Source organism: Geotrypetes seraphini, chromosome 2, assembly GCF_902459505.1.
Source record: "Geotrypetes seraphini chromosome 2, aGeoSer1.1, whole genome shotgun sequence".
In the NCBI taxonomy this organism is placed as follows: domain Eukaryota; kingdom Metazoa; phylum Chordata; class Amphibia; order Gymnophiona; family Dermophiidae; genus Geotrypetes; species Geotrypetes seraphini.
In genome coordinates, this window is record NC_047085.1 from 33,171,406 (window position 1) to 33,196,696 (window position 25,291).

General features: G+C 44.7%; 1 protein-coding gene across 1 annotated transcript in view; it reads left to right on the forward strand.

The window, feature by feature from the left end:
* Positions 1 to 25,291, forward strand: part of OC90 (otoconin 90) — a 140,886-nt gene that overhangs the window by 67,843 nt on the left and 47,752 nt on the right. Inside the window, exons 4-5 of the mRNA XM_033929878.1 lie at positions 12,550 to 12,662; positions 24,622 to 24,750. Coding sequence (XP_033785769.1) covers positions 12,550 to 12,662; positions 24,622 to 24,750 — 242 coding nt within the window. The remainder of the gene's footprint in view (positions 1 to 12,549; positions 12,663 to 24,621; positions 24,751 to 25,291) is intronic.

The window sequence follows — 25,291 nt, forward strand, 5'->3', positions numbered from 1 at the left end:
CATTTGCGCATGCTCAAAGGCTTCTGGTCTCGCTCTGTCCGAGATTCTGAATCTGAGAATCTCGGAGAGAGCGAGACCAGAAGGCTTTGAGCATGCGCAAATGCTCAAAGCCCATTCCAGCCCAGCACAGGGAAGAGGGAGGATCTCTGTCGCACCGCCCAGCCCAGCCCAGGACAGGCCAGAAGAGGGAGGATATTCGGGCACCGGCACCTCCTGTTCATTGGTGCTGGTGCCGGTGCCCAATTGGGGTAAGCGATGTCGTTGCGGTGCTCGGGGGGGATGTAGGATCGCGGGGGGGAGGATGCCGGTTCGCAGGGGGGGATGCTGGATCGCGGGGGGGCGGTATGGAGCAGCGTCAGTGGCCTCAAGGGGGAGGGGATGGAGCAGCGCTGGTAACCTCGGGGGGGGGGGAGGAGGAGGAGGGAACGAATCATAGTGAGTTTCCCTTACTTCCTATGGGGAAACTCGCTTTGATATACGAGCAATTTGGTTTACGAGCATACTTCTGGAATGAACTATGCTCATAAACCAAGGTTCCACTGTATTTGCTTTCTTAGCAGCTGCCGCACATTGAGCTGAGGGTTTCTATGTATCCTCAACAATGACATCTAGATCCTTTTCTTGGGCAGTGACTCCTAACACAGAAACCAGCATCACAAAGCTAATGTTCAGGTTCCTCTTTCCCACAAGCATCACTTTGCACTTGCTCACATTAAACGGCATCTGCCATTTTGACACCCAGTCTTCCAGTGTCACAAGATACTCTTGCAATTTTTCACAATCCTCTTGCGATTTAAGAACTTTGAACAACTTTGTGTCATCAGCAAATTTAATTATCTCACTAGTTATTCCCATCTCTAGATCATTGATAAATATGTTAAAAAGCAGTGGTACCAGCACAGACCCCTGGGGAACCCCACCATTGAAAATACTGACCATTTAAACCAACTCTCTGTTTTCTGTCTTTCAACCTGCTCTCAATCCATAAAAGGTCATTACCTCCTACCCCATAACTTTCCAATTTCCTTAGAAGTCTTTCATGACGTACTTTGTCAAACACCTTTTGAAAATCCAAATACACAATATCAACAGGTTCACCTTTGTCCACATGTTTTTTCACCCCTTCAAAGAAATGCAGTAGATTGGTGAGGCAAGATTTCCCTTGACTAAAACTATGTTGGCTTTCTCTCATTAATCCATGCTCATGTACTGTATATGTTCTGTCATTTTGTTCTTTATAATAGCCTCTACCATTTTGCCCAGCACCAACGTCAGACTCACCGGTCTATAATTTCCCATAACACCTCTGGAACCCTTTTTAAAAATCGGCATCACGTTGACCACCTTCCAGTCTTCTGGTACTATGCTGGTTTTAAAGAAAAAATGACAAATTACTAACAATAGCTCTACAAGTTCATTTTCAATTCTGTCAGTACTCTGGGATGTATACCATCCAGTTCAGGTGATTTGCTGCTGTTAAATTTGTCAAATAGACCCATTACATCATCCAGTGTTACAGAGATTTGTATGAGTTTCTCTGACTCATCAGAATTGAATACAATTTCTGGCACCAGTATCTCCCCCACTTCTTTCTCAATGAAGACCAAGGCAAAGAATTCATTTAATCTCTCCACTATGTCCTTATCTTCCCCGAGAACCCTTTCAACCCTCGGTCTTCTAGCAGTCCAACCAATTCTCTTTCCAGCTTCTTGCTATTAATATACCTAAAAAAAGTTTTTACTGTGTGTTTTTGCTTCCAGTGCAATCTTCTGTTCAAGATCTCTCTTCGCCTTCCTTATTAGTGCCTTGCATTTGACTTGACATTCCTTGTGTTGTTTACAATTATTTTCAGTCGGATCCTTCTTCCACTTTCTAAAGGATTCTCTTTTAGCTCTAATAGCTTCTTTTATCTCACTCATTGGCTGCCGTTTACAGAGCAAAATTTATTGATAAGGTTAGGTAGGTAATGCAGTAAAGCCAATTACAATTTAGGGATCTTTGAACAAGGGAAACGTGCCACATGATAAAATATTGCTATAGAAGAATGATTAATTTAGGATGGATTGAAAGTAACTCACTCTGATACAGGTCTTTGCTGGTTGAAAAATTCTCCAGGAGCACATGGCAGGGTGAGTTCCTCAGGAGCACATGATATTTTGAATGTCCAGCAATGATCTAAAGAGAGCGAGCATAGGTGATTCTCCCTCTTTTATAGTCTCTGGGGGCTTGAAGTCCCATCCACCCACCAAGGCAGGAGCTCAAGGACAACATTCAATCCCAAATCAGGATTTCAGTTCAAACTTGTTTTCTGTTCCTGGCTGTACGAAGTCATCTGGTTTGTCTTGTCCTTTGATTACTAGCAGGGCAGCCTTGATTGGATTTTAATAGTGTCTTTTGTCTGGAAAGTTTCAGGTGAATGGCTATCCTTTCAGTCTTGAATGGCTTAGGTCCTGTATTTTATTCTGATCCAGCCTTTGTGTGCTATACATGGCTTGGAGACTAGAATTCAGTTTAACTCCCGAAGAGATACTTCAGCAATACCTTTGCCATCCTTTGTTATCCACTTAATAGGTGCTTAACTACAGCAGATGTCTGGAGTTTCTCAGAGATACACTTTGGTTCAGGCAATAATTTTATATTGTTAAATCCAGCAAAAATGAATCATTTCAGGCTACATAGTGTGGCGGGGCCGGGGGTAAGCCTAGCGCTGGCAACCCGGCTCCCGCCCCAGGCGTAAGGACGGGGCGCTCCCAGGAGGACTCCCACTGGATAAGCAGTAGAATAATTAGTGGAGACTGCGTTCTTGGTAAAGTTCAGCTTTTATCTTTATTACCCCTAGTTCACAGCACTAGGGTTCCAGTAGTCCCTCTGGTCTGAGGAGACTTAAAACAAAACATACTTTCATAAGGTTTCTTCCTTACAATATAATCCAGCCTGCTGCCCAGGCAGAAAAGCCAAAAAATAACCAAAACGTTTTCTCCTTAGTTTTGCTCCTTTTGTTTGGAAATACTTCAGGAAGCTCTGTGACTTAACCCACCTGAAGTCCAATGCCCCCCCACTACCCTATGCTCCTGGGTAGGGCTAGGGAACTTTATATAACCCAACCTTTTATGACTGGTGTAAGTTCCCTCCCAAAAGTTCCCTGCTTCAGGGTTACACAATGTCAGGTCTCTGAGTTCCGTTACACTTCTCGGGGAAGTTAATTAAAGGTTCTCACCTCCTTCCCTTTATCTACATGGCCTCCCTCTCAGGCTCTAAGGGATTCATTCACACATGCTCACAGTTCTGCTACGGGAGAAAGAACGCTACACAAAGATACATTCACTTTCATTCCCCTCCCCCATTCATACCTTGCTAACTGTGATTCTCGAGAAGATCCCATACTGCGAGACTGCACTCCATCTCACTGCTTTCAGATGGCTCTCCCTCTAATTCCATTAGGGAATCTCCGCTTTCTGAGGCAGGGTAAGAACTCCCTTCAGGGACAGCTAACGGCCAGCCCTGCCCTGGAAGTCTTTCTACTCCCCTGCACTTTTGCTTAGGAGTCAGAAGTCTGTTAGCTCGGGAGGGTTGTAAGACCAGCTGTGCTTTAGCTAGGGTCTGGGACAGAGAACTCTTAGCAGGCGCTTTCCTGCTTAGTACGGCATGTCTCTCCCCTGCATTCCTCCCTGCAGTCTTCTCCCGAGTGTTCTCTCCAATCTTCTCCCTAATCTTCTCCCCAGTGTTTCCACCTGTGCTCATTTTATGCTGTAAGCCTAATCCCACTCTCCCTCTGGGTTCGTCCTGCTTGCCAGCCACACCCCTCTCATTAACCATGCCTGTGCTGGTTTTCTTTACTAGAGGTTTTGTTGGAGATTTGCCCAAGGTATTATAAAAGGGATTATAGTGCCCTAAACCAGATGTTATGGTTTCTGCCCTTCTCTCTCTGCCTTGCCATGCCTGTTGGCTCTTGGTGATAGGTACAGGATTATTAGGCAGCTTCCTGGGTTTAGGAATAGGGGCCAGCCTTTGCAAGGCAGGGTTTAAAGCTGGGTTTAAACTGCTGACAGGCTCTTCCCTGTCACAATAGTCATGTGATAAACGGTAGCTGACAAGATATACTCATATGGAAATAGACATATTTATGTCTCTCTGTACCAGAATGCAGACGGTTCCATCGACTTGTCGATCAGAACTCACAGGAAAGAGACTTGGGAGTTCTGATCGACAAGTCGATGAAGCCGTCTGCACAATTTGCTGTGGCGGCAAAAAGGGTGAACAGAATGCTAGGAATGATAAAGAAGGGGATCACAAACAGATCAGAGGAGGTTATCATGCTGCTGTACCGGGCCTGGTGTGCCCTCACCTGAAGTACTGCATCACTGTACATGAAGAAAGACACGGTACTACTCGAAAAGGTCCAAAAAAGAGCGACTAAAATGATTAAGGGGCTGGAGGAGTTGCCGTACAGCGAGAGATTAGAAAAACTGAGCCTCTTCTCCCTTGAAAAGAGGAGACTGAGAGGGGACATGATTGAAGCATTCAAGATACTGAAGGGAATAGACTTAGTAGATAAAGATAGACTGTTCACCCTCTCCAAGGTAGGGAGAATGAGAGGGCACTCTCTAAAGTTGAAAGGGGATGGATTCCGTACAAACGTAAGGAAGTTCTTCTTCACCCAGAGAGTGGTGGAGAGCTGGAACGCTCTTCCGGAGTCTGTTGTAGGGTTTTCAAGACTAAGCTGGACAAGCTCCTGCTAAACTAGGACGTACACAGGTGAGGCTGGATTCATTTTGGAGCACTGGTCTTTGACCTGGGGGCTGCCACGTGAGTGGACTGCTGGGCGCGATGGACCATTGGTCTGACCCAGCAGCGGCAATTCTTATGTTCTTATAATACCCTTGCGTTATCAGATGTATGGCAGTTCAAGTTATACTTCTGTTATCTAGGGGTTATCCTGGACTCGGATGTCTCGGGTAAGTAGGTTGGGGCTTGCTGTGTTGAAGTTGTTGCGGATGGTGCGCTCTTACTTTCAGTAGGCCACATTGCATGTTTTTCTCTACTCTCTTATTGTTTCCAAGATAGATTATGGAAATATGGTTTATTTGTATTTGCCTCAGCATTTGCATCGGAGAATGCCTACCCTGAAAAATGCTGGAATTAGATTGTTAAGTGGGGGTTAAACAGTACGATGCAATGTCACCGTTGTTTTTGCATTTCATTGGTTGCCTTTAGAATATCGACCATTATATAAATGATTTGTTTTGACACATAAGGGTTTGTATGAATGTCAGCCTCCTTATTTGACCTCCTTTTTGCAGGAATATTCCCCACGGAGGGCATATCATCTGTAGGGTCTCATAGGTAAGCTTTACCTCCAGTGAAAGAGCGTTCTTCTGGAAGGTTCCTGCTCTTTGGAATAATATTCCGGTCGACTTGCGTGGAGAACATTTCTTACAATGTTGTGCAGTAAAATGGAAATTTTTTTTTAAAAAGGCGTTTAGTGAAGTGTGCTAATGTAATCCTGCTTTTTATATATTGTCTGTAGAATCATTTTTAAAATGTATTTGTTAAGCACTTGCTTTATAGCCTGCATTAAGAAGATTATGCTGAAGTATATTGTGCTAGTGTAGAATTTTACACAATGTTTTCATATTTTAATGGAGATTTTATTTTGCCTCTGAATAATATTGGTCCTTACTGGTGTTAGCTGCTTTAAAAACAGATTTAGCTGCACGGTGAATGTCTGAGGCTTTATTCCACCATTTGAGTTTGATACATTATTTGAATTTTGAGTGATTTAAGATTCCACTGTTCTTGGTTTTGTCATTAATTGTACACCACTCTGACAATAGTTTATCAGCTTCTATATATTTCCCCCTTCACCTTTGAGTCTCATAAGAATAGCCTCACTGGGTCAGACCAATGGTCTATCAAGCCCAGTAGCCCAATCTCACGGTGGCCAATCCAGGTCACTAGTACCTGGCCAAAACCCAAGGAGTAGCATCATTCCATACTACCAATGCAGGGCAAGCACTGACTTCCCCCACGTCTTTCTCAATACCCTGGATCGGTAGCATGGAATGTTGCTACTGTTTGGGTTTTGGCCAGGTACTAGGGACCTGGATTGGCCACCGTAAGAACGGGGTACTGGGCTTAATGGACCATTGGTCTGACCCAGAAAGGCTATTCTTATGTTCTTAGACTATGGGCTTTTCCTCCAGGAAATTGTCCAAACCTTTCTTAAAACCAGTTACGCTATCCGCTCTTACCACATCCTCTGGCAACGCGTTCCAGAGCTTAACTATTCTCTGAATGAAAAAAAAATTCCTCCTATTGGTTTTAAAAGTATTTCTGTGTAACTTCTTCGAGTGTCCCCTAGTCTTTGTAATTTTTAACGGAGTGAAAAATCGATCCACTTGTACCCGTTCCGCTCCACTCAGGATTTTGTAGACTTCAATTATATCTCCCCTCAGCCGTCTCTCTTCCAAGCTGAAGAACCCGTTTTAGTCTTTCCTCATACGAGAGGAGTTCCATCCCCTTTATCATCTTGGTCGCTCTTCTTTGAACCTTTTCTAGCGCCATTATATCTTTCTTGAGATAAGGAGACCAGAACTGAACGCAATACTCCAGATGAGGTCGCACCATGGAGCGATACACATTCTTAGTCTTGTTAACCATCCCTTTTAAAAAAATAATTCCTCACAATGCCACATTTGCATTTCTTTCTCTCACCATTAATCCATGTTCTATTTTCATACAACATATCTTTTCCCAATTGGATCTCTTTAATCTTACATCTCCTGTACCTTTTTCCCTATTCTTTTCTTCCATCATCTTTTTCCTTTTATTCTTTTTGATTCCCTGCCCCACCGCTTTTCCCGTACATGTTTTTCCTTGGAACTTTGAAATACTAAATTGTAATTCTACCCCCTCTATCCTTTTGTATCAGTTGGTCTGTAAATTGAATTGTCTACCCTATTTTATAGTTAGTTTTTGGATTGTAAAAATACATGTTCATGTTTTAATAACTTTTATTTTTTTGTATCTCACTTAGTAATACAAAATAAGCGATATCAAATTTTAATAAAAACTTGAAAACTGGGGAGAGAAGTAAAACTTGAAAACTGGGGAGAGAAGTAGCCTAGTGGTTAGAGCTACAGCCTCAGCACCCTGCACTGCTCCTTGTGACCCTGGGCAAGTCATTTAATCCCCCATCGCCCCAGGTACATTAGATAGATTGTCAGCTCACCAGGACAGACAGGGGAAAATGCTTCAGTACCTGAATAAATTCATGTAAACCGTTCTGAGCTCCTCTGGGAGAACGGCATAGAAAACTGAATAAGTAAATAGTGTGAAAAGCTAGAGCCTCTGATAACCAGAGCTGGTATTGTGACATCATAATGCCTCATTCCACCAATGTCTAAGAGCCAGCCCCATCAGTGATGTCACAATGGCTTGATTGTCCTTTTACTACACTTTGATTTCTAGAGTGGCACAGTGGTTAATCCCCCCCCCCCCCCCCCTTGCCCCAGGTATATTAGATAGATTGTGTGCCTACCAGGACAGATAGGGACAAATGACCGAGTACCCGAATATATACCACTTGTCTTAAACAATTAATAGGCAGTATATAAATAACATAAATAAATACCTAAAAAATGTCATTTTACCATATCTGCTATGAAGTATTTTAAAAGTATTTCTTGTGGCGAGAAGTTTTATATGACAGAAGCAAAGTTATGTCAGAGGAGGCTCCTGTTAAGCTATTTTAATGAGAACAGTGTCTCACTCGTGGGAAAAGAGTTGGTGAGAACCACTGGGTAAGAAATTGTGTGCACTTCACTGAGCAGCAAGCCGTAGCTAGAAATTGTATATTTTGTAAACCAAATCATTATAAATATCAGAGAATGCCTTCCCCAAGGGTCCTAACTAACTTGCTGGGCCTTGGCTTTGCTCTATCCACTCTTCCACAAGGATTTCAATAAGAGTGTTTATTTTAAAAGTGAAATTAATTGAAAATGAATGAAATGCCTGCTCATAGCAGATGTAAGATGCAGAGAGGTGGATCAGTGAGTCCGAAGGATGTGACAGCTACTGAAAAAAAGAAAGCAAAATACAAAGAATAATTGGCAACTTGTTTGGGGGAAAATAAAACGTGAAGAGGAAATATACATGATTCTGAAGTGTACTGCACTTCAGAAGAAATAGCTCGAATTTAGCAGGTAGGCTTTTTGATTTGCTACTAGGCTGAAGGGAAGAATCCTGAGGTGGGCTGTGAAGATCCTCTCCTGACCTCCTGCCAAACTAATAACTGGGAAGTGGGGAGGGGGGGGCATTTTTTCATAAGAACACGTAAGTACATAGGCATGGCCAATCCAAGTTACAAGCGCCTGGCAAGATCTCGAAAGAGTAAAACTGATTTTATGCTTCATATCCTAGAAATAAGCAGTGGATTTTCCCAAGTCAATCGTAATAATGACTTATGGGCTTTTAAGAAATGATCCAAACCTTTTATAAATCCTGCTAAGCTAACTGCACTTATCACATTCCCTGGTAACAAAATCTAGAGCTTAATTACACATTGAGTGAAGAAATAGTTTCTCCAATTTTTTTTTTTAAATATACTATTTAGTAGCTTCACTGCATGTCCCCTAGTCCTAGTATTTGTAAATACAGTGGTACCTCGGTTTACGAGTGCACCCATTTGCGAGTGTTTTGCAAGACGAGCAAAACATTTGCAAAATCGGTGCCTCGGAAACCGAGCATGGCTCGATTTACGAGCACCCCTCCCCCTGCGATCCGGCACCCCCGCCACGATCCGACCCCCCCCACCACGATTGGCCACCCCCTGCCACGATCCGACTCCCCCCCCCCCGACACAATTGGGCACATCCCCGCCGCTTCTTACCCTCATTTGGGCACTCTTGAAGATCGGCCTCCTCGTCTGCTGGGCCTTGAGCATGCTCAGATGCTCAAGGCCCAGCAGACGAGGAGGCCGATCTTCAAGAGTGCCCAGATGAGGGTAAGAAGCGGCGGGGGGGGTGCCCAATTGTGTCGGGGGGATGTCGGATCATATCGGGGGGGTGCCCAATCATGTCGGGGGGGTCGGATCGTGGCGGGGGTACCCAATCGTGGCGAGGGGGGTCGGATTGTGGCGGGGGGGTGCCGGATCGCAGGGGGGGTGCCTGATCACAGGGGGGCCTTCGAGGGGAGCAATGCCGGTTCTCTGGGGGGGGGAACGCATCAAAGCGAGTTTCCATTATTTCCTATGGGGAAACTCGCTTTGATAAACGAGCGTTTTGGATTACGAGCATGCTCCTGGAACGGATTATGCTCGTAATCCAAGGTACCACTATACATAGAAACGTGACGGCAGATAAAGACTAAATGACCCATCCAATCTGCCCCTCCACAGCATCCACTATCCCCTCCTCTTCCTAAGAGATCCCACATGCTTGTCCTACGCTTTCTTGAATTCAGACGCAGTCTTTGTCTCCACCACCTCTACTAGGAGACTATTCTACGCATCTGTCACCCTTTCTGTAAAAATGTATTTCCTTAGATTACTCCAGAGCCTATCTGCACTTACGGCACAACAAAGGAGTCGTGAGTTTGATATGTCAATAATTCAGCCACTGGTGTAAAGTTCAAAGTTCACTTTACTGATAGTAGCAGTGCGAGGACTCGAAGACTCGACACTGACAGTGTTTCGGCATCTGTGCCTTTGTCAAGTTGAGACTGCAGGTAGTACTATCACATAAATAGAGCAATCAGTTCAGGACAAATTTAGAAGCGAGCAGGAAAATATCTGGTGTCCAAGGCACCAAGAAATTATTTTCGTTGTTGGCTTGTGTAGTAAACATATATACTCCATATATTGAGATGCTTTAACTCCTGAGGCAGGCGTCTCTTCTGCTGAAACACATCTTCATGTTGAGTAATTTTTTACACTTTATCATTGTCAGTTTTGTTAGTGGCCCCCCCCAATATTAGGTGGTAGGGGTTAAGTGCGAGGCGTACTGACAAACGCCTGGTCCCAGGTTCAGTTCCCTCACTGAAGTTTCACCAGGAAGTAGAATCAAATAATAGGCACATAAGCCTGGTTTGCTTTTGTAAGACCATTGACTCAACCCTACTTTTTTGCCTGTCGTAAACTCTAAATCATGCACATCAGAAGATGGAGTGGTCTAGGCATGTTTTGAGTGGCACTGGGGTGGGATAAAAAAAAGTGCCTTCTCCATTTCAGAAGGGGGATGTAGTCTATGTCCAAAAAGATTGACATTGAAATTTCCCATTATAAGGCATGAGAGTAATTTGTATGTATGTTACTCCATTGTACCGCGAGATGCATTGGCTCCCTGCACATTATTTTCAAACTAGGTTGCTTGTACTATAAAGTCGTCACTGGTCAGGCCCCACAATATCTGACAGATTTATTTGTTTTTTCATCCCAGAAACACGTTAGAAAAACCCATGCTTTGCATGTCTTTCCACCAGCTAATGGTTGCAAATATAAAATATTCCAAGCTGCTCTGCATGATAGTGATTTCAGGCCTTTGTGCTCTATGTCTCACTTTTATCTTCAGTTTAGAAGGCAATTAAAAACCCATCTCTTTAACAAATTCATAGGCAATTAGATTAACTTCATTCAGATTATTCCATGTGTCCCTATTACTCTTTTGTGAACTGCATAGAGCTACTTGGTTATGCGGTCTAGAAATTGATTGATTATATTGCATTGAGAATCTTCAATACAGCCAATGAAGCTACATGAAATTGAAATCCTGTTTTTCTATTGCTGGACCTGTTCTGTGAAATGCAATGACTGGCACTTTAAGGTTTTGTCGAAATTTTTTTCGGTTCAGAAAACTGCTAAAAACATATCTATTTGCATAGGCGCTCTTTTTCTCTTTGATGATCATGTAATCTGTATCATCTTGAGCATTACGTTTTGGATCTTTTGACCTTTATCCCTCGCCCTGTTTTACACCTGGTCTTGTAAAATTGTATGAATTCAGACTTTGTATATGAATTATGAGCCACTTTGATCAAAGTGGATTATAAATGTGATAAATAAATAATATTAGAGAACTAGTCTTTAAGCCCATTACATTAATGGGTGCCAGAATAGATGTGTCTGTCTATCTTTCTTTCTGTCTCTCTGTCTCCTTAGTGTCTGTCTGTCTGTCTTTCTTTCTGTCTCTCTGTGTCTCTCCCTGGCCCTCTGCCTATCTCTCTCTGGCCCCCCGAGCAAACCAAGATTGCTGCCTGTCCCCCAGCATCCCCCTCCCCCCAAAGTAGCCCCCCTTTTCCTCTCCCCCTCCACTTCCCTGTGCAGCAGTAGCAGCCGGACGCCTCGCAGCACCTGGAAGGACACCCTCCTGCTGTTGCTCTTACTGCCACACGCACCACAAGCCGACACACGCCACACGCGCTGCAAGCCGATGCGTCGCAAATGGAACACGGCATGGAAGTAGAAATCATAGTGGCAGGGATCACACCATGTCAACTGTGCATGCATAGGTAAGGGTTTTGTTATAGAGGATGGCACAGGGACAAATTTTTCAACGTCCCTGTGGGAAATCATTTTCCTGTCCCGTCGAGTTCTTTTCCTGTCCCTGCCCCATTCCTGCAAGCTCCGTCCTCATCTGCACAAGCCTCAAATCTTTTAAAATCATAAGTAGCAACATTCTAGAGCTCAGATTGTGATGTCATAATGCCTCATTCCACCAATGTCTAAGCTCCGTCCTCATCTGCACAAGCCTCAAATCTTTTAAAATCATAAGTAGCAACATTCTAGAGCTCAGATTGTGATGTCATAATGCCTCATTCCACCAATGTCTAAGCTCCGTCCTCATCTGCACAAGCCTCAAATCTTTTAAAATCATAAGTAGCAACATTCTAGAGCTCAGATTGTGATGTCATAATGCCTCATTCCACCAATGCCTAAGCTCTGTCCTCATCTGCACAAGTCTCAAACCATTTAAAATCATAAGTAGCAACATTCTAGAGCTCAGATTGTGATGTCATAATGCCTCATTCCACCAATGCCTAAGCTCTGTCCTCATCTGCACAAGCCTCAAATCTTTTAAAATCATAAGTAGCAACATTCTAGAGCTCAGATTGTGATGTCATAATGCCTCATTCCACCAATGCCTGAGCTCCGTCCTCATCTGCACCAGCCTCAAACACTCTAAAATCATAAGTGTTCGAGGCTTGAGTGATTAAGGCAGAGCTTACAGGCATGGGGCAGGCACAGCGAAAAAACTTGCGGGGACGGGGAAAAATGTGTCACTGCGTCATTCTCTAATTAATATCAAGATTTGGAGGAAAACTGATCTTTGAGTTACAGCTCTGTGACGATACCATGAGAAAATGATACAGGACAGAGCCAGTAAAGATTTCTCTGCAGCTGTTGGTCTCACCCAGCAAATATGGCACATCGTGTGCCACTAATGCATTATTTTTCATGCCAACACAATCCGATTGACATAGTTGATGCTACTCCGCGCGCAGTGTCAAGGGATGTCATTATCCGCTTTTTGTTCAATTGTCTTCTCTTCTCAGCTGCTGTTTTCAGCACCGCAAATGTTACGAAGACGCTATGGAACTAGAATGCGCTTGGGACCCAAACAAGATTTCAGTGGATGTCGGCTGCCTCACTAAAAATCTTACCTGTGGTATGTTTTGCTAACACCAAAACAGTATATGCAAGGAGGAGAAATTTGGTACAGTAGATATCTTTTGGGAAAGGGTGATATATGCACAAAATCAAGTTTATCAAGTTTATTATGCAATTTGATTAATCGCCTATTCTACATTCTAGGCGATATACAAACATTAATGAATAAATAAAAACTTGGGATAATTATTACATAGACAAATAATATTACATAATTACAAAAACTTACAATCATGAATCACTAGGAAAAATATATTTAAAGGGTTACATTCTGTATCAAATTCTATATTTCAGGATTACAACAAAAGGGAGGGAGTAAAGCACAAATAAGAAAATATAAGGTTAAGAAGGAATGTAAAGTTATTTATTAAGTAAAAACGTCATTGAAAAGGAAACTTTTAAGCTTAGTCTTGAATTTAGCTAAGTTCTTTTCTTCTCTTATATAGATAGGGAGATTATTCCAAGATTGTGGGGCGGTCACTGAAAAAATAGTAAGCCGTCTAGAGTTAATAACTTTCAATGAGGGAATAGCCAATAGATGTTGATCCTGAGATCTCAGTGTTCTTGTAGTTATATAAGGAATTAACACTCTGAAAATGAAAGCTGGGGTTTCAGACATTATAGCTTCCCATTGGAGGTGGTAGAGACAAAGACTGCATCTGAATTCAAGAAATCATGGCATAAGCACAGAAGGAGAAAGAGGGATGATAGAGCTCTGTAGATGGGTGTCGGGTCAAAAGCGCGCCGGGACAAAGGCGCGCCCAGACAATTGAGCGCAGCGTGCGCTGCCGTGCCGCTCTAAATTACTGTTTTTAGCGCTCTGACGGAGGGGCGTGGGGGGGAACCCCCCACTTTACTTAATAGACATTGCGCCGCGTTGTGGGGGTTGTGGGGGGTTGTAACCCCCCACATTTTACTGAAAACTTCACTTTTTCCCTGTTTTTAGGGAAAAAGTTCAGTTTACAGTAAAATATGGAGGGTTACAACCCCCCAAACCCCCCATAACGCCGGCACGATGCCTATTAAGTAAACTGGGGGGTTCCCCAACAAAACCCCCCGTCGGAGCCCCTAAAAACTGTAATTTAGAGCGGTGTGGCGGCGCGCGCTGCGCTTAATTGTCGGCACGCTTTTGTCTTTCGCACCATTGTCTATGAACCTTGTACATGGTATAGAGTAGACAGACAGAATAGACAGGTCATATGGACTTTTTTATGCTTCTATATGTAATACATAGAGCTATAGTTACGAAGCTTTTTTTTTTTTTTTTGCATAAACACATAGGAGTATTGTAAGCGTAGAAAATCAATACAATCATTTGATATAATAGCTAAGAGTTATTGAACTATTGCTTCTTATCATTTCTATAAGGGCTCCTAGATGTATGCAACACTGTATACACATTATGGACTAAATTCTATACATGGTGCCCAAATTTACTTATTTAGTAAAAGTAAAGGTGCATGCTCAATAAATGTCTATTTTCATAACAAATTTATGATTATATAGCTGATCTTATGGTTGTTAAATGCTATGTCTTCCTGACCTATTCAATATTGTATTTCTCCCCTTCTACCTTCTGAGTCAGCCTATAATGTCTAAGGGGTAAATTCTCTATACTACATCTAACTTAGGCGTGCTTTAGACGTCCAGAAAACGCAAGTGTCAATCAAATGGTACTTAGGCGTCGGGTAGACATCTGTACAGACGCTGAGCGCAGGATAGACGCGAGGCAAGTGCGCATGCGCGGCTAGCATTTTATTATTTAAGATGAGTTGAACCCAAATTATCAGCATGGAAGTTTAGTTTTCATGCTACACAGTAATGTTAATCAACTTCTATAAGAGGTGGAAAGCATCATCAAGGTGCACCTGGAAGGTAGATATGCCACAAGTAAAAGACATGCTGGGAGTTGAACTCACAACCTCCGGATGATCGATACAGCGCTTTTACTCACTGAGCTACACCACCTTTTACTTCAGTGTAGCTGAGAGGAAATGAATGTATCTGATGCACAATGCTGATGAAAATATCACAGATCAAGCACGAATGCACAGGAGTGTAAAGGAGACAAAATTTTGCTATTTTACAGCCCTCTATATCCTATACACGTCTAATTAACGTCTGACGCATAGGCGTTGTTAAATCTCACTTAATCCCTCTTAGGCGTCTACCTGCGTCTAAGTCCCAATTAACGCTTATTAAGGCCCTTAACGCCATAATTATTCAATTACTTCGGACGTCTAAAGCACGCCTAAGTTTAGACGTATTATAGAGAATTTACCCCTAAATGTTTATTTATACCGTCAAGTAATGACTATTGTTTGTATATCCCTCCATTTTTATAAATTTTATTACTATAAGCCGCTTAAAAATCTGATAAGCGGGATAACAATTTTTAATAAAACTTGGAAACTTTGTTATACCATTCTCCCGTGGGAGCTCAGAACGGTTTACATCAGGGGTGTCCAACCTTTTGGCTTCCCTGGGCCGCATCGGCCGAAAAAAATGTTTCTGGGGCCGCGCAAACGCTGCAGCAAGACAGAGGAGGGAGCTGGAAAGACGATAAACACTCGGGGGCAGCAGAGGAAAACACTGCATCGCCCTCGACCGGGGCCACACAAAATACTTCACGGGGCCGCAGGTTGGACACCCCTGGTTTACATGCATTTATTCAGGTATTCAAGCATTTTTCCCCGTCTGTCCCGGTGGGCTTACTATCTAATAGCAAACAAAAACGATACCGCAAGAAAATGTACAGGGTACAGGAATTTATTAAAATCACAAAAACCAAAATCTAAAAACAACTGGTCCCAATATTCCTGTGGACCGGATCCAACACGGTCCGCGTTTCCAAGAAACACTCCTTCCTCAGGAGTCTCTACTAGTAGTGCACAGAGGCGCTAGGGCTTTAACCCGCGGAATAGCACGTGCTATATTGCCACGCGTGCGAGACCTTAACGCCATTCAGCTGACGTTAGTTCTAGAAGCATAGCGTGCGGTAATTTCCTGCGTGCGCTAAAAACGCTAGCGCACCTTAGTAAAAGGAAAACCAGAATGGAGAAGGTAAACAAAATCGGTCGTGAACAGGCATGAAACTCCCCTGTACATCGCGCTGCAGTCTGCAGATCAGATAGCTATCTAACATGCCTGGGACATTGGGGGAACCAGGCGACATGCGCAGGATCATAAGGAACAGCGCATGTCAGAACTCACAGTCTCAGGGTGCTGAGGTTGCAGCTCCAACCCCTGCACCCAGGGCCGGATTTAGATGAAAAGAGGCCCTAGGCTATTCCACTTATGAGGCCCTTTCACCTCCCATTTTTAGGTTTGTAAATTACACGAGAGATAATAAAATACATCATTACTGTGATATATATCAATATGTTAAATGAAACATGTTGTTATTGGTACTAACCTTTATAAAAAATGTGACACGGATAATAAATAAAAGAAGTCGAGAACACTTATTTGGACATTTATTCTCAGCACCATATATAGTACTTGTAACAATAACTAATCAAACATAACACACAACATTGCCCCTTCCTATGTCCATAGTGCCTCCAGTGCGTCCTTCCTCACCTCACCCCCCCTCCGATGCCCGCCTGCCTCCCATCCCCCTTCCATTGAACACCCCCCATGCCATCCTGCCTGCCTGCCTTCCATTAAACCTCCCCACCCCCCCTCCGATGCCAGCCTGCCTGTCTCCCATCCCCCTTCCACTGAAACCCCCACCCCACCCCCCACCCCCGATGCCAGTCTGGGCCGCCCTGTCCTGATAGATCCACGTTTTGCCTCTCTCCCACGGGGTTGGGCTTTGCCCAGCTGTTTACGGACTGACGTCTTTCCCTCCCCGATCCTCCTCCCAGGGCGAGAAAAAGAAAGGGAGAAGCCGAGTCGGCGCCCCGTTGCGGCCGGAGCCGGTTCCGATCCCGAAGCGTAGAATTTCTCTTTATTTTCGGTTCAGTGTTTTAGTGTTCACTGTTTTTAGAATAGTGTAATTTTAATTTTGCTAACAATTTGAATGTAGGCCCCTCTTGATCTTGAGGCCCTAGGCTGAAGCCTAGTTAGCCTATAGGAAAATCCGGCCCTGCCTGCACCACACTCTCAGACATAGTATGGTAGGAGATAGCATGGCATAACATTCAAATTTCTGACCAACTGACTTTCCCGCCAAAATTCAAATTGGTGGGCTGCCCTGTTCCCAATCAGGCCAGTGAACCCACTTATTTCCAGAGTCACACTGCAGACTTCAGAGCATGCCCTGAAGAAAGCCATAGAATTGTGGCTGAAACGTTGGTTTCTGCCTGACAGACGCAGCGAGCCCCGTAAACTTGCAACAAGCAACATGGCAAACGTTGTCTCACAGAGTCGGCAAAACATAGTGGACAAATCTTAGTAAAACATAATGTGACAAACATGGTATGGTGAAAAATACTATGGTGAGCCTAGTATTAAAAAGCATGGGTAACATAGTGTGACACGACTTGGCAAAACTGGTAAGGCGAGCCTGTGTGATGAAATATAGCATAGAAAACATGGCATAACAAACACTGTGTGGCAAACATGGCATGAGAGATTGAAGCATGTAGACAGTGTGGCAAACATAATATGGTAAATACGGCGTTTAGTATAGTACAGTGGTCTCAAACTCGTGGCCCGGGGGCCACATGCAGCCCTCCAGGTACTATTTTGAGGCCCTTGGTATGTTTATCATAATCACAAAAGTAAAATAAAACAGTTTCTTGATCATATGTCTCTTTAGCTATAAATTACAAAATTATTATTAAGACTTAGCCAAAAGGAAAGATTTATAAACTATAAAGAGTTTTACCTCATGCAAAATGGTCATTTCTTTAATAAGACATTAACTATTTTTTTTCTGAGGCCCTCCAAGCACTCACAAATCCAAAATGTGGCCCTGCAAAGGGTTTGAGTTGGAAACCACTGGCCTATAGGAAGAGGAGATGCAAATGTTAAGAGCCTTAGCCAATAGGGAGAGGAGGAGATAGTGGATGCTGTGGATGGGCCCTTTGGCCTTTATCTGCCATCATGTTTCCATAACCATAAAGTTCTATGACATCACAATGCAGGTGTAAAGAGCCTTAGCCTATAGCAGTGGTCTCAAATAGAGAGTTGCGCGGGGACAGAAATCCCACCCGTCCCCACCCGTCCCCGCCAAAGTCCCACCCGTCCCCACCCGTCCCCGTGAGGAATCCCACCCGTCCCCACCCGTCCCCGTGAGGATTCCCTCCGTCCCCACCCGTCCCCGCGAGGAATCCCCTCCGTCCCCACCCGTCCCCGCGAGGAATCCCCTCCGTCCCCGCCCGTCCCTATAAACTTCAGAAATAGTTATTTCATTTAATTATGCTACTGAATTAAAGGCTCTGGTAGAAACCCATTTACAAATAAGCAAAAAGACTTTATTAATTTGAAAATATTAATTGGGAAGAATACATACTTTGCAAATGGGTTTCTACCAGAGCCTCTAATGTTTATAAATTTTTATCAACACAACTAATATACTACTTTATCCTGAAGCAAAATTAAAAAAAAAGAAATATAATTCTTTTCCTACCTTTGTTGCCTGGTTTCTGCTTTCCTCATGTTCTCATTCAATTCCTTCCATCCACTGTCTCTCTTCCTTCTGCATCTTCCATTTGCTCTGTTACTGTGCCTCTCCCTTTCTTCCCCCTTCCAAATTGGTCTGGCACCCATCTTCTTCTCTCCGCTCCCCCCATAGTCTGGCATCTGTCTTCTTCCCTGCCAGCGTCTTCTCCCTACTCTCTCTTCCCCATTTCCTTTCAGCGTCCTTCTCCCCCCCATCTTCCCCATGTCCTGTCAGCGTCCTTCTCCCCCCTCTGTCTGCCCCATGGCCTTTCAGCGTCCTTCTCCACCCCCCCGTCTTCCCCATGTCCTTTCAGCGTCCTTCTCCACCCCTTTGTCTTCCCCATGTGCTTTCAGCATCCTTCTCCCCCCTCTGTCTTCCACAAGTGCTTTCAGAGTCCTCCCCCCCCCCGCCCTTCCCATGGCCTTTCAGCGTCCTTCTCCACCCCTTTGTATTCCCCATGTGCTTTCAGCGTCCTTCTCCCTCCTCTGTCTTCAAGTGCTTTCAGAGTCCTTCCCCCCACCTCCCGTCTTCCCCATGGCCTTTCAGCGTCCTTCTCCCCACTCCTTCTCTACCGCCCCGGGTGCAGCACAGCCGGCCAGGTCCCCTTACTTTTGTGGCACTTCCCCGACCGACTGACAACAGCCCCGGTCCGACAAACCTCCCTGCCCTTAACTGCGAATCTAAATTACCTTATTACAGCTGCTGTAAGAAGATAATTTAGATTCGCGGCTACAGGGCAGGGAGGATTGTCGGACCGGGGCTGTTGTCGGTCGGTCGGGGAAGTGCCACAAAAGTAAGGGGACCTGGCCGGCTGTGCTGCAACCGGGGCGGGGTATGGCGGGGCGGACCGCCCCCTCCCTTGGTAGCCACTCGAACCGCGAGGCTACTCTCCTCCTTACCTGCACTGCCTGCAGCACAGAGCCAAACGGAAGTCTTCCCGACGTCAGCGCTGACGTCGGAAGGAGGGAGGGCTTTGTTTAAGCCCTCCCTCCCCTCCGACGTCAGCGCTGACGTCGGGAAGACTTCCGTTCGGCTCTGTGCTGCAAGCAGAGAAGGTAGGGAGAAGAGCCGCGCGACTGAGTACATCCAGCCCCGCAGGAACCCCGCGACCCTCGGAGGCGTCCCACGGGATCCCCGCGACCCTAGGGGGCGTCCCCACGGGATCCCCGCGACCCTAGGGGCGTCCCCACGGGATCCCCGTGACCCAAAGGGGGAACCCGCGGGATGCCCGCGGGTCCCGCGGGATTCCCGTCGTCCCCGTTCCCGGGCAGCTCTCTAGTCTCAAACTCGCAGCCCGCCAGGTACTATTTTGAGGCCCTCGGTATGTTTATCATAATCACAAAAGTAAAATAAAACAGTTTCTTGATCATATGTCTCTTTAGCTATAAATGATAATATTATTACTACATCAACGCATGTGCTAACTGCTAACACGTCCATAGGATAGCATGCATGCATTATCGTTTAGCAGGTGATTAGCGCACGCTAATATGTAGCGTGTGCTAAAAGGCATAGCGCACCTTAGTGAAAGATAAGGATAGTGTTTTAGATTTGAGCCAGTGGAGGGTCCAGCACTTTGTCAGAAGGTTCGAGGAATTTGATCAGCGCACTCTCCTAGAGGGTTGGGGAAGAGGTGAGTTTTTATTGCCTTCCTGACGTTCAGTAGGCCTTCTATCAACCATTATGCGGGTAGGTAGTTTGTTCTAGAGGCCCCTATAAAAATTAGCACTAAGGGCTCCTTTTACAAAGGCGCACTAGCGGTTTTAGCGCACGTGTAGCGCGTGCTAAAATGCCGCACGCACTAGCCGCTACCGCCTCCTTATAAGCAGGCGGTAATTTTTCGGCTAGCACGCGCCATAGCGCACGCTCATCTTGTGCGTGCGCTAAAAACGCTAGCGCACCTTAGTAAAAGGAGCCCTAAACGCTATTCTATAAATGGCACTCAGAGTTGGGTGCCATTTGCAAAATAGCATTTCGCACAAGGATTTACAACGACTGAAACCCGGAGTATATTCTTGCACCTAAATTACACTGCCTGCAAATTCCAGGGATGCTCCTGATCTGCCCTTGCCCCTCCCATGCCCCACCCCTTTTCTGATGCCAATTAGTGCTGCTAATTATTAACGCCCAATTATCAGCACTTACTGCCGGATTCTCTAAACGGCACCGTTGGTGGCCACCTTAAAAGCGGCTGCCAATCACATGTCAATCAGGGTTTGCCAGGCCTACCTTTGACGTGAATTGCGCCTCTGGAGGCACTTAGCGCCACTTCTGGCGTTAGCCATGCCTGTAGTGGCATTAGGCCTCCGGAGGTGTGATTTCAATGCTCGTAGGCGCTTCATATTTTTACTTAAATACCATTTACGTAAAATGACATTTCCCTCTTTACTTAGGGGTCGGAATGGTGCCTAGCAGCGCTTATGTTAAGGCACCGTTTATAGAATTGTCCCCTAATTGGCTAGTTTGTCGAATACATTGTGCATGCCCAAATTTGCACATGCAACTTTGAGCATCATATAAGAACATAAGAATTGTCACTGCTGAGTCATGCCCAGCAGCCCGCTCACATGGCGGCCCTCTGGTCCAAGACCAGCACCCTAACTGAGACTAGCCCCACCAGCGCACGTTACTGTTCAGCAGAAACTTGTCTAACTTTGTCTTGAATCCTTGGAGGGTGTTTTTCCCTATAACAGCCTCTGGAAGAGCATTCCAGCTTTCTACCACTCTCTGGGTGTAGAAGTAGGGTGTATCTGCAGGTACTTTCTCTGTCGATGAAAACAAAAACTGTGGATACAGATGCTCTGGAGATAATTTATTAAACACTGACATATAAAACCATGAAAATTCAATTTAAAAAGTACAATGATAAAAAATACAGTGATAAAAATCCAACCGGACCCTACACGGTCCGTGTTTTGGCGAACACGCCTTCCTCAGGGGTCCGATGGTTTGCAACCTCACATATAAAGAATTGGACTGAAAACAGTCTATTGTCTTTAAACATGTGAGTAAAGAACACCGCAGACAAGCTGAAGTAGCAAAAAAAAAAAAAAAAATGCTATCCCCAGTGGACTTATAATCAAAGGTGTGTTTTTGTTTTTTTGCATTTGGGGCAATGGAGGGTTCAGTGACTTGCCTTTTTGTGGATAATACCAAAATCTGCAGTAGAGTAGATCCCACCCTGATGGTGTATATCAGTGATCTTCAACCTTTTGACACCTATGGACTGGCGGAAATAAAAGAATTATTTTGTGGACTGGCAGTTACATAGTAACATAGTAACATAGTAGATGACGGCAGATAAAGACCCGAATGGTCCATCCAGTCTGCCCAACCTGATTCAATTTAAATTTTTTTCTTCTTAGCTATTTCTGGGCAAGAATCCAAAGCTTTACCCGGTATTGTGCTTGGGTTCCAACTGCCAAAATCTCTTTTAAGACTTACTCCAGCCCATCTACACCCTCCCAGCCATTGAAGCCCTCCCCTGCCCATCCTCCTCCAAACGGCCATGCACAGACACAGACCGTACAAGTCTGCCCAGTAACTGGCCTAGTTCAATCTTTAATATTATTTTCTGATTCTAAATCTTCTGTGTTCATCCCACGCTTCTTTGAACTCAGTCACAGTTTTACTCTCCACCACCTCTCTCGGGAGCGCATTCCAGGCATCCTAACATTGCCCCTGAATCTACCACCCCTCAACCTCAAATTATGTCCTCTGGTTTTACCATTTTCCTTTCTCTGGAAAAGATTTTGTTCTACGTTAATACCCTTTAAGTATTTGAACGTCTGAATCATATCTCCCCTGTCTCTCCTTTCCTCTAGGGTATACATATTCAGGGCTTCCAGTCTCTCCTCATACGTCTTCTGGCGCAAGCCTCCTATCATTTTCGTCGCCCTCCTCTGGACCGCCTCAAGTCTTCTTACGTCTTTCGCCAGATACGGTCTCCAAAACTGAACACAATACTCCAAGTGGGGCCTCACCAATGACCTGTACAGGGGCATCAACACCTTCTTCCTTCTACTGACTACGCCTCTCTTTATACAGCCCAGAATCCTTCTGGCAGCAGCCACTGCCTTGTCACACTGTTTTTTCGCCTTTAGATCTTCGGACACTATCACCCCAAGGTCCCTCTCCCCATCCGTGCATATCAGCTTCTCTCCTCCCAGCATATACGGTTCCTTCCTATTATTAATCCCCAAATGCATTACTCTGCATTTCTTTGCATTGCATTGCATTGCATTGAAGAGCACTGGGCTAAGTCATGGGCCAGATCCCACCCATCTCCATCCTCAGACCCCTCCCCCATAACAGTACTAATTGTAGCACCATTTTTTTCTATTCATTTTCCACACACACACTAACCACAAAATTAAACTACACAAAGCACACGGTATGCTTCTCAATATTCATTCCTACCAGGAAACAGATAACCCTCTAAGCAAATACAGGACCAAAAACTAAGGGCTCCTTTTACAAAGGAGAGCTAGCGTTTTTAGCGCATGCACCGGATTAGCGTGTGCTACAGCACGTGCTATCCGAAAAACTACCGCCTGCTCAAGAGGAGGCGGTAGCGGCTAGCACGTGCGGCATTTTAGCGCGCGCTGAGTGCGTGCTAAAACCACTAGTGCACCTTTGTAAAAGGAGCCCTAAAAGTACTAATATATACAAATGAAACCGTAAAATTCAAGACTCTGCATGCAGTAAAACCCCAGAGAAATAGAAACAAATGCATTTCTTCCTGAACTGTGCAAAATACAGACAGCAGATGTCAATTCTCAAAATTGACTCAATTCAGTCACTAAATTGAAAACTCAAATCATTCCCCCTACCTTTGTTGTCTCCCTCCCTCCATGCTCTGTCTTACCTTCTGCCCTGCTCCCGCCTTGCCATTTTATGCCGCCCCCCCAGTGTTATCTTCAGACCGGCTCCCTCTTCCTCAGTGCTGCAGTGCACAAAGCCGCGGGCAGCGGCTCCTCGCGTGTCCCACGCCTCATCTGGAAGCCTTCCCTCTGACGTTGCGACATCAGAGAGAAGCATTCCGGGTTCAGGCGCAGGACGTGCGTAAGGAGCCGCTGCCCGCGACTTTGTGCACTGCAGCACTGAGGAAGAGGGAGCCGGCCCGAAGATAACGCCGCATCGATCACACTGGCAGCTGAAGAACACCGTCTCAGGCCCGATGCACGTGCCGGCAGGAAATTTCTGTGGACTGGCACTGGTCCGCGGACCGGCGGTTGAAGAACATTGGTGTAGATAACATGAGAAAAGATCCAGCAAAGTTTGAAGAATGGTCCGGAATTTGACAGCTAAGATTTAATGCTATGAAATGCAAGGTCATGCAGTTGGGCTGCAAAACCCTGAAGAAATATTAAGTTCAGAGGGGTGAAGATGTTTTGTGCATGAAAGAGAAGCGGGACTTGGGTGTGATAGTATGTGATGATTTTAGGTGGCCAAACAGATTGAAAAGGTGACGGCTAAAAGGATGCTTGGGTGCATAGGGAGAGGGATGGCTAGTAGGGAAAAGGAGGTATTGATGCCCCTGTATAAGACTTTGGGGAGACCTCATTTAGAATATTGTGTACAATTCTGGAGGCCGCACCTTCAAAAAGATATAAAAAGGATGGCGTCGGTCCAGAGGAAGGCTACTAAAATGGTTGATGGTCTGACTCGTTTTCGGACAGTTCCTCAAGCAGTTCTACTTCCATATATCTAGATTACTGCAACTCTTTATATTGCAACATCACAAAGAAAGGCCTTCAGAGGTTGCAGCTACTCCAGAACACAATAGCTAGATTGGTTTTCTGTAAGGCCCGATTTGAGAGGGCCAGTCCGTTGCTGATAGAACTACACTGGCTGCCAGTCGAGTACAGAATTCAGTTTAAAAATTTCATGGATGGTTCACAGGTCTTTATATGGAGAAAGCTTGACTGGGATAACTTCGGCCATCCAAGTTTCACAATCCTTCCATAACTCAAGAATGACTCAATGTTATAAATTAATTCTTCCCTCTCCAGGTCAAATTTGGAGGAAATCACTCTTCGAATGCACCTTTGAGTTTCAAGGCCCAAAAATTTGGAACTGCCTCCAGACCTGCTTAAGTCGGACCTCTTCCTATCTTCAGTTTAGGAAGGTGCTAAAAATGCATCTGTTTTCATTATGGCTTTGTTGCTAACCTTATTAATCTTATGTAAGCATGCAATGATTCCCAGTTGACATGTGTGGGGTATAAAAAACAATATGATATAATATAGTATTTACTATAATTTGCCTGACTGCAATAGAGCACTAATGGCTCACAGGGAGAAGCTGAGACAAAACCGCCTCTCTATATTTTTTTTCCCCCCAGTGTCCAAGGACCCGTGTGAAAAATTTCTCTGCATCTGTGACAAAGCTGCCATCGAGTGTTTTGTTCATTCACGCATTAACCTGTCTCTGAAAGGCCTGGATTCTTCCTTTTGCCCATCTCCTCCAACAGGTAACCTATACTACGTATACAGTAGTTCTTTCCAGATCTTTTTTCTATGCAGCTGAAGCGTAATACGTTGAAAATAATATCATTATTTTCTCTTTTTGGTTAATGGGAAACACATTGCTTGGATTGCTGTTATTTGACCAGCTGGATAGAAGTCCTCCATTTGAGGTTAAATTAAAAGCATAATAATTTTTTTTTGTACTTTCAAAGAATGAGAGGTGTAATACAAGACCTTTTATTTTGTAAAGTTAAGGGGACTGTAAAATCTTACGGGGTCGATATTCAAAGTGATTTAAAGAGCCAGAAACAGCTCTAGGTGATTTAAAGTGCTTGTCTGGAACTACTGTATTTTTCGCTCCATAAGATGCACTTTTTCCACCCCAAAAAGGGGGTTGGAAAAGTGGGTGCATCATATGGAGCAAATGCATCCCCCCCCCCCTCCCCGGTACCTGTTTTTAACTGGCTGTGGTCCAGCGCGGTGTCCTGCTGGACGGCAGCCTTTCTCGCTGCAGATCAGCACATAAGGCAGGAGCACGTGAATCAC